The following is an 11,387-nucleotide window of genomic DNA, read 5'->3' as shown; positions in this document are numbered from 1 at the left end:
GAGAGAGGGACAGCGGGAGGGAGGGGGAGAGGGAGGAAGGGAGGGAGACGGGCATTTAGGTCGGTCACGTGGTCACTGGCGACTGATGAACAAGTCCTGTGCGCCGCCCCTTTGGCGTCGTCGCGAGCGGCAACGCGCGGCCGACCGACCAGTTAAATTGCCGACACATTTTTCGGGTTGGGGCCTCGCCAGCACACGGCTGACACCGCCCCGCCGGCCGCGCCCCAGTAAGATGCCAGCAGCCAGCTCTGATGCAAATCCAATTACATGATCACGGGGCACGGGGGGCGTCAAATATGTACGTTACCAGAATATTAAGTGCAGTGTAAAATTTCCACTTGTCTTTTGTTGCCGTTTGACAGGACTACACGATTAAGCACTACCTGAAGATGGGCGCCTCCCGCGACAAGCTGGTGCTCGGTATCCCGACCTACGGCCGCTCCTACACCCTCTTCAACCCCGACTCCACGGAGATCGGCGCGCCTTCCGACGGTCCCGGCGAGCAGGGGGACGCGACGCGCGAGAAGGGCTACCTGGCCTACTATGAGGTAATAATCACATGATGTATACGACCAAAAACATTTTATACAATAATTCACTTTCATTTTTGTTTCACTTCTTTAAAAGGATTTTCCTCCATGAGATCAAGGAAAAGTAAAACATTCCAGAGCGTGTTTATTTAACGTTGTTTTTAATGGATTCCAGATTTGTGAATCGGAAGGCTGGGAGGTGGAGAAGCCGCACCCAAAAGCCATGGGTCCGTATGCCGTCAAGGGAAACCAGTGGGTCGGCTACGACGACACGGAGATCGTACGCCTCAAGGTAAGGAGATGAATATAAAAATGAGATGATAGCAAGAGTAAATGTCAGCGGAGCGGTCGGTAGCGCCGGTGGACGCTGGCTTCCGCACGCACCCGGGGCTCTGCCAGGCTCATGCTTAGCGTCTGTCTGCCTCTTGCCTCACTTTGCCTTCACGCATAAAGGACCATCCAGAAAGTACGTCCGTCATTAGCCGTTACGAAACTGTCAAGTTCAGCCTCTGCAAGCTCTCATAGCGCCTAATAGGTAGGCAACATCTCGCCTGCAGTGCATGCGTGTACTGCGGGGCGGCCTACCCCGAGTCTCGCAGGCGCCCAGCAGGCGCGGTTTTAACTACATCGGTGTGACGGAGGGGGGCGATTTACAGTGGTTGCCGACTTTCAGAGGTTCTGCGGGGAAAATTGCCTACTTACCCTGGGGGCGATTTGGGCCGACCATAAAACCGCCCAGCTTCCGTAATATTTCAAAATAAATCTGAGAAAAATCGAACGTACTTTCTGAACGATCCCTAAAGCATAATTACGTGGCTCAGTGTGTGATATTAAAAAAGATTGAACGACTTGTGACGTTTTTGTCCGTTTAGGCCGAGTACGTGAACGAGAAGGGCCTGGGTGGCATCATGTTCTGGTCCATCGACAACGACGACTTCAGGGGCAAGTGCCACAACCGACCGTACCCGCTGATCGAGGCCGCCAAGGAGGCTCTCCTCGGCACGAGTGGCAAGACGGGGTGAGTGCGGCTGGTCCTGGTCTGACGGGAGTGTCCTCGACGGGTGGCTCATTCTTTCTCTTTCGCTTCAGCAGCAGTGAGAAGAACGCCGTCGTCGCCAAGGGTAAGGGCAGCAAGGCAGGCGGTCGCGTCGCAGAGACCAGCACGGCGAGGAGTGACAGGCCTAGGACAAACAAGCTCAAGACCAAGGCTCCACCCAGCACCAGGAGGACCACCGCGGCAACAACGCCGTCCACCAGCACCTCCAGCGGCAACCCGCTCACCACCCCAGAGCCTCCATCCACCCCCGACCCGGGCAGCGGTAAGGCAGCATGATATGCGGACCGTGCTACAGCAACACGATTTATTGGTGTTACCCTCGTAACTTACTAGTCGATTGTTTTCTGATGAACGTTTTCGTGGGTTTCAGACTTCGTCTGCAAGGACGAAGGGTTCTTCCCGCACCCGCGTGACTGCAAGAAGTACTTCTGGTGTCTGGACAGCGGGCCGTCCAACCTCGGCATCGTTGCGCACCAGTTCACCTGCCCGTCTGGTAAGCCACGCCACATGGGCTGCCTACGCCCCGGGCTGCACCGGGCTGCACCGGGCTGCACCGCGCTGCGCCGGGCTGAGCCGGCTCCGGACAGATTACTGACCGTCTGCCCCTTCAGGTCTCTTCTTCAACAAGGGCGCCGACTCGTGCGACTACGCGCGCAACGTCATCTGCAAAAAGAACGCCGCCGCACCCGCGACCACAGCGGCGACCACCTCTACGACGACCAGCTCGCCCTTCGTGTCGGGACGTACGACAACGACCACCACCACCACGACTACCACCACAACGGAGGCCCCCATCGAAGAGGAGGAGGAAGATGAGGTTGATGAGGACGACGAAGGTGGGCAGGAGGACCCCGAGGCACTCAAGGAGCTCCTCAACCTCATCAAAAAGCTTGGTAAGCACGGGGTGTTGTGGCAGTGACCGAGGACGTGCCGTGTCCCGACTCGCCTCTAACTCCCAGACCTTCATCTCACTACATAGGAGGCGTGGAGGAGCTGGAGAAGCAGCTCCGCTCCAGCAGTAGTGCCGGGAACAGCGCCTCCGAGGCGGCCTCCCCGACCTCCACGAGCGGCGGCACCATCCCCCTGAGGAACCGCAGCCTGGTGGAGCGCGTGCTGCAGGGCAGGAGCCGACACGCCGCCACCGTCAGCACGAACTCCGGCGCCGGCTCGCCCACCACGCCCAGGTACAAGTCCCTCTTCAGAAACGGCCCCTCGCGCCCGCAGAACGACGGCCTCCAGGACGCCACCAAAGAGACGAGTCAGCGAGAGAGGGAGCGGCCGAAGTACGTCAGCATACGGCGAGAGAGGTGAGTGACAGATTGGTGGCAGCAGGGGTAATAGTTTCAGGATAGCTGCTTACTTAATCCCGTCGAGCAGACCCGCCGTGGCCGCGGAGCTGGAAGAGGCCGTGCAGAACGAGCCGGAGGAGACCGCGGTTGAGGTGCAGAGGACTCGCAGCCGCTACGAAAAGCCGTCTAAGAGACAGGAGCAACAGGAGTCCGATGACGAGGAGGAAGAGGAGGAGGAAGAGGAAGAGAAGAAGAGCAGCAAGCCGGCCACCCCGGGGTACGTCACGCTGCGCAGGCAGCGACCCAGCGAAGAGCCCGTCACCACCTCACGGTAACAGCAGAGTGAGAGGGGATTGTGTGGGGTGGGGTGTTACTAGTGTCGTATTCCGCGACCGTGTTCTTGGTGCCGCAGATATGTGACGCTGCAGAGGGGGCGACCCTCGACCACCACGGAGACGGCGGCTATCGAGGAGGATCAGGACGACGAGGAGGTAGAGTCCTCGGAGGAGGACAAGGAGGACGCTACCGTCGCCGCGGTGACGCCGTCGCCGTCCGTGTCTTCGTATCGGGAGGGCCCTGTGTACCGGCCCACCCCGCTGCGCACGACGCGCCCGGACCAGGACGGCGAGGAGGAGACGGCCGCGACATCCGCGACCACCCCTACGACCACCACGACCACCACCACCACCGCGAGCCCAAAGGTGAGTGAAGGGGCGCCCGACGGACAAACGGACGCGGACATAACGACCCAGGCGGTCACTGCCGACACAACTCTTGACACAACAATCACAGCCCTTAACCCCGAGATAGTGACACTGACCACCCCTTCCCCGTTCGTTGTTACCCCCGAGACGACCGCCCCGTCCTCGACAACCCCGTCCTCGACAACCCCGTCCTCGACAACCCCACCCCCACCATCCACGAGCAGTCTAGAACCTTTCACTGAGACTCACGTCGTGACCTCGGTGACGGAGTCGTCGGTCACGCAGAGGCATAGGATCATTGTGAAGAACCACAACCACCCTGGCTACACTCACCCGACGTCCCCCATGCCCCCCACTTCTCCGTCGGCGACCTCCAGCGAGGCGCCGACCTCCACCGAGAGCAGCGCGACCGCGAACACCCTCGAGACCCCGCATGCCACCTCGCGGGGGCTGCCACGGGGCCGCGGGCGGAACAGGTTCACGATCAAAACGACGCCGAACACGACGCCGTTAAGCGTCCGTACCCAGAGGCTTAAGGCCAGTCTGAGCAGGCTGCGCGCGTCGAGCGCCGAGCGCAACGCGACGAGCACCGACGAGGACTCGTCGGCCGAGCAGGTCGCCACGGACGCCCCCTCAGGGCCCACCGGCCGCTTTACGCCGCGCGCCAACCGACGGCGCACCACTACGAAACGACCCGAGCTGCCCGATGAGCAGGACGCGACACCGTCCTCGCCCCGCACCCTCAACCGACCGCGACCGACGCGACTAAGACCTCAAATCTTACGAAAGAACCCCAGAACGAGCACGACGACGACCACTGAGACCCCCTTGACGACAATCACCTCCACCACGGTGGCTGAGGCCCCCGCACCGTCCCCCGCCGATGAAGAGTCGCCACCAGTCGACACGACGGTTGCCGCGCTCGTGTCCGAGACGACGAGCGAGGTGGCGTCGCCAAGCACTGCTGCTGCCACCGAGCCGTCGCTGCCGCTCACGTCTGCCGAGGAGGACGACGTCGACGGCGGGGACCAGCCGAGCTCTTCCGAGAGCTCGTCAACTTCCACCGCTTCCACGGCCCCAACACCAGTGTCCCCCAACCTGGAGAGGCTAGTCTCTCCCAGGACGTACCGGCCCCCCTTCCGGAGCAGGTCGACCACCCACTCCCCGCGCCCCGAAGAGAACGACGACGACACGCCCACCACCGAGCGGGTCCTCCAGCGCCAGTACCAAGTCGAGCTGCGCCAGTACCAGCCCGTGGTCCGTGGCCAGAAGTTCTCGCTGCCCGACTCGTCGGAGCGCCTGGAGCCCCCCACAACGTTGCGCTCCCGCAGCAGGACGTACGCGCCTAGGTCCTCATCCACCACTGCGGGCGTCGACGAGACGGACTACTCGGACGTGAGCCTAGAGGGCGACTCGTCCTCCTACCGGTCGCGGGGACAGTCCCTCGCCCGCGAGCATGCCGACGACAGCGTCCGCCCGACCACCTTACGCTCGCTGGCGTTACGCTCGCGAGGGAACCGCTTCACCGTCGCGCCGCGAACCACGGAGGACGCCGGTCCCACCACCAGAGCGGCCTTCAGGCCGTCCGCGCCGCGCACCACCGAGGACGAGGACTCCCTTGTGACACGCGTACCCTTCAGGTCGAGGCCGCGCACCTCCTCGGCCGCCCCCGTGGAGGAGGAGGCGGCGCCCGTGACCCGGGCGCCGTTCCGACCGCGCGGCCGGCCAACGTCCGCCTCGCACGAGACCATCCTGCTCGAGGAGGAGCCCACCACCCAGTCCACCAGGGCTCCTTTCAGGCCGCGCGTTGGCCGACCCACGACGCACAGCGACGAGGACGAGGAGGCGAGCGCACCCCCCGCCACCCGGGCGACGTACACCAGGGCACGCGCGCGGACCCTGGAGCCCGCCCCTGTCCACGAGGAGGAGGAGGCGTATGTGCCTACACTCAGGCCGCGGTCCAGAACTACAGCAGCCACCCCAACCATCACCAGATCGAGTAGACAACGCTTCAGGTCTGCTCCGTCTACCTCTCCCGCTACTGAGTCGTCAGCCGAGCCCGAGGTCTCGACCACGGCCCAGCCGGGACGACGGGCCGCATCCCTTAGATCTCGCGGCAAGAAGTTCAACGTAGCCGACCTCTTGGATACGGACGACGAAAACAAGAGCGAAAATGACGTGACTTCGCCGCGGCCACGGACAGCACCCATCCGCTCGCGAGGCAACAAGTTCTCGGTGTCCACGGAGGAGCTGGAGGGCGCGACAGGCGATGACTTCCCCACCTCACGGTACAAGGGTGCGCGCCAGAGGCTGGCCGCGGCGCGCAGCCGGGGCAGCAGCCGGGCTGGCGCCCAGAGTAGCGGCCCCAAGCCCAACGAGCTCAGGAGGTTCGTGGAAGAGGACGGCGACAGGGCCGTGGGCAGCGAGCTGCTGCTCACGCTCGAGGACTCGGACCACTTCCCCGCCAAGGGGCGGCTCGTCAAGGAGGGCAAGGGCAAGCCCAGCCCGGGCAAGGCGGTCTCCAGAGGTTCCATCAAGGCCAAGGACGCCCTACTGCAGCTCTTGCAGCCCGACGACGAGGAGGTGGCCGACGACGCCCCCCTTGACTACGCGTACGACCTGCTGACGCTTCCCACAACGGGTTACGAGAACGCCAGGGTCGCTGACCAGACGTCCATCGAGGACACCCACAGCGAGTCCTACGTGGACGCGGAGGAACAGAACGAGGTAAACTGGGCCTTCTTCGCCATCTTCAGCATCAGCATCCCGCTTGGAGGTCCGGTCCTGGCGCATCCAATCAGTTTGTTTAACCCGGTCTGATAATCAGGGCAATGCAAGATGCCCCGAAGACCTGAACTGCAACTACTACCTGACTGACTTGTCTCTCTACATAAGCTCTAGCGCTCTCATCTCCGTCTTGTCTTGGCATGCGAGAAGTATGCGGCCATTTAGCCTCCGCGGACTGACTTACTTACAGCTAGCTAGCATACGGGTCTGTTTGTCTCTGGTGACTGTCATATTTTTATTATATATAAGTTTCTCCGAATGCGGCTATATTTATTTTTTTCAAGTGTAGAGCGTTGATAACCTGGATAGAGCCGCTTTATGTCATGCCATGCAAGCTTGTGATGCATGTTGATCCTGTGCATCGACTGTGAAAGTAGCCCATAATGTCATGATACATCTGTAAGCGCATGTGTGAATGAGCGAATGATGTTTGTCAGTACCATTCATTGTACGGCATGCTGCTCCGTCCGCGCCCCGGCCCTTCTTTAGGAGGCTGACGAGCGTCGGAGCGCGACTGGAGCGTCATGTCTAACGTAGTGCATCTTAAGAGTATTAACCCGCCAGGGAATGACTGCCATCCTCTCCCATCCCGTCCCACCATCCCCGCACACTCAACAGAACACATTATACCGTACATTACACAACACACACGCTAGGAAACCAGTGTTTTGTTTGGCGTTGATTGGCCACTGTTTGATCTGTTTGTGTTTCTTTAAAGTATAATTTTTCGTGTCTAGCATTTGAAAACGTTGCGGTAAGTGTATAATGTCGTTAACAGACGTGAGTATGGAAAAATTGTACATAAATCGTTATGGCCACAAGCAGACACCCGATCATAAATCATGTTTTTCTTTTCCATTAAAGCGTCTCTCTCTTTGTCTTGTGGGTGCATTGCCCAACACAAGTAAATTAATTTTCTAACACAAAAATATCTTTCTGATGCAGATTGGAAAAATACAAATCACATCCTCAATTCAAAAAATTCATCCCATATTGCATTGTGAACCTTCTGGATGATTTGAAGTAACTGGTGATTGGTGATTTTGAATGGATTTCATTAACAATAAACTATAGGGTACTTATAAGTTTGGTTTGAAATATGCACTTAAATATTTAGTGCCGATGCTAACCCTGCATTTTTGAAACGTTTTGAAAGTTATTGGTATTGATTCTTCTTGATTGAGCTATTTTCTTTACTTTTTCTTATCTTGGTAGTGTATTTTCTCTTCCGGCCTTGGTCAGAAAACCTTGCTGCTCTGCTATCGCATTATTTCATTGTTTCCATTCGATCATATCAATTCAGTTTTCAATGTTTTTTGAAACATACGAAACTAAACTTGAAGTATTTTTTCTGTAGGCAGTACCTTTCCTCTGGTTACTGTTGCTTGCCGGGGTGGCTGGTGTGAGAACTTCCCTCTTCGCTCCCGACGCTGGTGCGGGGAGGGACAGTGACAGCCTCACTCGGCTGCAAGCGCCATGTCGCGGGCCCTGACGCCACTCTGCCTCTACAGGTCTCCGCCGAGAGGGTGTCCCTGCGCCGGCCAGGCGGCTTCTTGAACCACGGCAGCCGCGGCAGGCGTCCGACCACGACCACGACCCCCGCGCCGACCATCACGACGCCGGCTGCGAGGCGGACCCCGTCCAGGGTCATCCGCAGGCGCACTACCACTGTGAGCCCCGTGGACTCGGACGCAGCGGCGCAGACCTCGGCACCGTCCAGAGGTACGGGAGCAGGGCAGTCACGCGTGTCATGCGTTCGAGGACCCTCGTCAGAGCGACCGTGTGACGGCTTTATGTCATTTTGCAGAGTCGATCGTGAACCGCGGGCAGAGTAGCTTAGCTGCGTCCGCCGCCGCGCAGCGCAGGAGGAACAAGTTCAGGACCGAGGCCAGGACGACGACGTTCGCGCCGGAGGACGTGACCGCCGCGGCAACAGCTGGTGAGTGATGATGGCTTCCAGGCCTCCGGGCGCTCCTTACCCCCGCCCTGTGCTGTGGCTGTGAGCACCGCTCACGACCGCCCACCCGCCTATGCGCAGAACAATCGACGGAGCGGGGTCGCTACACGTTCCCGAAGCGCCAGCGGAGGCCTCAGGCCCTCGAGGACGTGACTTTGCCGACGGCGACGCCGAGCTCCATCGAGCAGGCGGCCACGGTCACAGCGTCGGCCGCCTCGGCGCCGGGCACCCCCCTGCAAGGCAGGGAACTCAACGAGCTGCTGGCCAGAGCGCTGCAGGAGCAGAATCTGCAAGACGAGCGGGTGCAGCAGGAGCAGCAGCAGCAGGACGACCTGTCGGACCTCACCCACCCCGCCGTCGTGGCCATCCACACCCTGGCCACGCAGGCCGCGGGCTCGCACCCGGCGGCCTCGACGCCGTCGCCCTTCGTGGCGCCATCCACGGTGTCCGTCTCGCAGCAGCAGCCCCTGCCGCAGAGTAAGTCGCTACCCGAGGCCGAGGGCAAGCAGGTCAAGGCCAAGCAGGCCAAGGCCACCGCCGCCATCGTGCTGCGCTGGCCGGGCAAGATGAGCAAGGAGCCCACCCCGGGCAAGTGGAAGTCGCGGCCCCGCAAGCCGGACGAGGAGCACGAGAACTAACGTGAAACCTCTGGTGTCTGTGACTAACACACTTGTCTCTCTTGCGTTCTCTTCTCGCATCCTTCTTTCATCCTCTTGGGGAATGACCTGCACGCACCCCGCAGCCCCTCGATGAGCTGAAGGGCGTTCGACATTTGGAGGAATGCATGGTAGTGGCTTATTTTGAAAAACAAATTCTTTACTTGTGAGGGCGTTGGCGTTGTACGCGTGTGTTACCTTCTTTGTCTATTCACCCTTCGGTGTTTGCTAACGAAAAGTCTCAATAAGAGTTGGCTGTAAATGAATTCTTTTTAAACGAAAACTTCCCAGTAGTTGTTGCCATATTAAGTCAATGGAGTCTCTAATGTTACATTATTGTTATCTTTGCCATTTACATGGCAGCATTACTTTAGTTTGTGCCAAAGTTATTGCTCAATAATATTTCGGAAAGTTTAACAGTCACACTGTTGGACAAAATCGTAATGATTATTAGTCTCATTGCTCTATATATCGATGGCCGTCTCTGCAAAAACGTATTCTGAATTGTTAAATTTAGTCAGTTGAAATAATTATTAGTTTTTGTGTTTTATAATGTGTCCAGGCTAACGTAAGTCATTACAGTGCATAGGCAACCCAACGTACTGTCATGTCTTAGCCTGGACATCCACAACTGGTTTCTATCCTTCGGTGTTTGGAGGGCAAATCTGTTTAAAACTACTAACCAAATTTTGTATAACTATGTAGACATTTTTAGTGCCTTATCTTTTTATACTAATTTGTTAATAAGCTAAGTGGACCAGTAGAGTCTTCGATCTCATACTGGATTTTCTTTCAGTGGCTGCTGATTATTAAATAAAACTGATCTTTCCAGTAACTAACCCTTCTTTTGTTGTTGGTGCTACTAACACACTGAAATCATCTCATAGACATCATCTCGCATCATCTTCATTGCTGTTTGCATTAACCTTGAACCACATCTTTGACAAGGATGCATTTGAGTTGCGCTCACAAATAAAGTGGATACACAAATCCACCTATGCAGGTATGGTTACAAACTTTATACTGCACAAGTGTGTTTAGCGTTGAGCACCTCTTTGCATCTTTAAGATCTGCTATCTGCTGGTTGTTAGATTTGGTGGCGGTCGAGTGTGTGTATGTACTTGTATACGAATTTTAAGCGGAATTTCCTTTGCCTGACAGTTTTAGTTTTCTTCTTCATATATTACTTCTGCAATTTGGAATTAGTGGAGGTATAATAATAGCTGTATAGTGTACAGATGCCTGATGGTTCTCTTTTAACTAAACGCCCCTTGTAGTTTGTTGTCACTGACGTGTAAAATTCATTGTATTTAAGTGTTGTGTAAAAATTAGCACTCTGTTATATTTCATTTGGTGTTGAGTGCACACTCTTATATGTACGTATGAGCACTCTCCTAACATGGCTTCTTTCTCTCCTTCTTTTCCTTCAGCGTCCTCTCGGGAAAACGAAGTAAGTGGCCACGTTCATCTCTTACTGCATGTGCCCCTCTGCTAGATGTAAGCTGGACTACTGCCGTGTCCCGGACGAAGACTTTCACCACTATGACACACAAACTGTTCACATTATTTCATCCATTTGAGCACTAGGAATACGGAATTTTGTCTTCAACCACGTGGAGTCCAGTCGATCTCTCCAGTCGGTTAATTACTCCCACAAGTTTTCCAGGTCGAACAAAATTAATCGTCAAAAACTGGTCAATGACCCTCATTTGACGTGAAAAATAAGCTCAATCTGGCTACCTAGCCGCAGTAAATTTTGACGGTGAGCGTCAGAATGAAATTATTCTGACATCATTTTGACAAACGTGTTCTACCCGGGTTGTTAGGGTTCGTTTGGACTCCACTGTGATTTTTGGCAAACAAAGCACGCTTTCATTCCATGGTTGGACTTCCCTGTCTGTGGCTATACTGTTGAGGACTCAAATGGCACGGCTCGGAAGGTGAAGTAGAGAGCCACCTCTGAATCACCAATTAACCCCGTTTACTATCGCTTCTGTCTGTATTCGTAGCTTAAGCCATGGCGAGCGCGAAAGGTTCGTTAAAATAGCTTATACACTATATCACGCGCAGCGTCTGGTAAATATTTACTCTCTGAGCCATTGTTTAGCTGATAACTGTATACCAGGTGCCTGATTACACGCTGCGGTACATGCGGGCACGCAAGAATTGTGGTTCAGCATAACTGCAATTTCTGGGGCAGCTAAACATTTTCTGAGGTGAATAATATTTTCTCCTGAGGTCAATAGCAAATGCATTTTCTTTTGTCAAGTGTTTTTCTCTGGGGCATCAGCTTATTTGTGCCACATCGGTTCCGACGTGTAGCCACAAACAGGGCACTCTAAACTGGTTGGCGTCTTTTAACGCCAAAGAATTGGCGTTCTGTGATAACGCCAGAAGTTGGCGTTCA

At 56.3% G+C, this 11,387-nt stretch overlaps 1 protein-coding gene across 1 annotated transcript in view; it reads left to right on the top strand.

Annotated features, from left to right (window-relative positions):
- The first annotated feature begins 344 nt into the window (after positions 1–344).
- LOC113209988 (mucin-5AC) overlaps positions 345–11,387 on the top strand; it is an 18,894-nt gene continuing 7,851 nt past the window's right edge. The window contains exons 1-12 of the mRNA XM_052274676.1: positions 345–548; positions 706–822; positions 1,403–1,548; positions 1,623–1,849; positions 1,958–2,080; positions 2,199–2,480; positions 2,567–2,894; positions 2,965–3,207; positions 3,289–3,577; positions 7,879–8,089; positions 8,175–8,306; positions 8,406–8,801. Coding sequence (XP_052130636.1) covers positions 390–548; positions 706–822; positions 1,403–1,548; positions 1,623–1,849; positions 1,958–2,080; positions 2,199–2,480; positions 2,567–2,894; positions 2,965–3,207; positions 3,289–3,577; positions 7,879–8,089; positions 8,175–8,306; positions 8,406–8,801 — 2,653 coding nt within the window. The 5' untranslated portion in view covers positions 345–389. The remainder of the gene's footprint in view (positions 549–705; positions 823–1,402; positions 1,549–1,622; positions 1,850–1,957; positions 2,081–2,198; positions 2,481–2,566; positions 2,895–2,964; positions 3,208–3,288; positions 3,578–7,878; positions 8,090–8,174; positions 8,307–8,405; positions 8,802–11,387) is intronic.

The sequence above is a fragment of the Frankliniella occidentalis genome, unplaced genomic scaffold, assembly GCF_000697945.3.
Source record: "Frankliniella occidentalis isolate FOCC.00 unplaced genomic scaffold, Focc_3.1 Scaffold424, whole genome shotgun sequence".
Taxonomy (NCBI): domain Eukaryota; kingdom Metazoa; phylum Arthropoda; class Insecta; order Thysanoptera; family Thripidae; genus Frankliniella; species Frankliniella occidentalis.
Note: the sequence above shows the minus strand (reverse complement) of the source record. Positions and strands in the feature narration are given on the sequence as shown.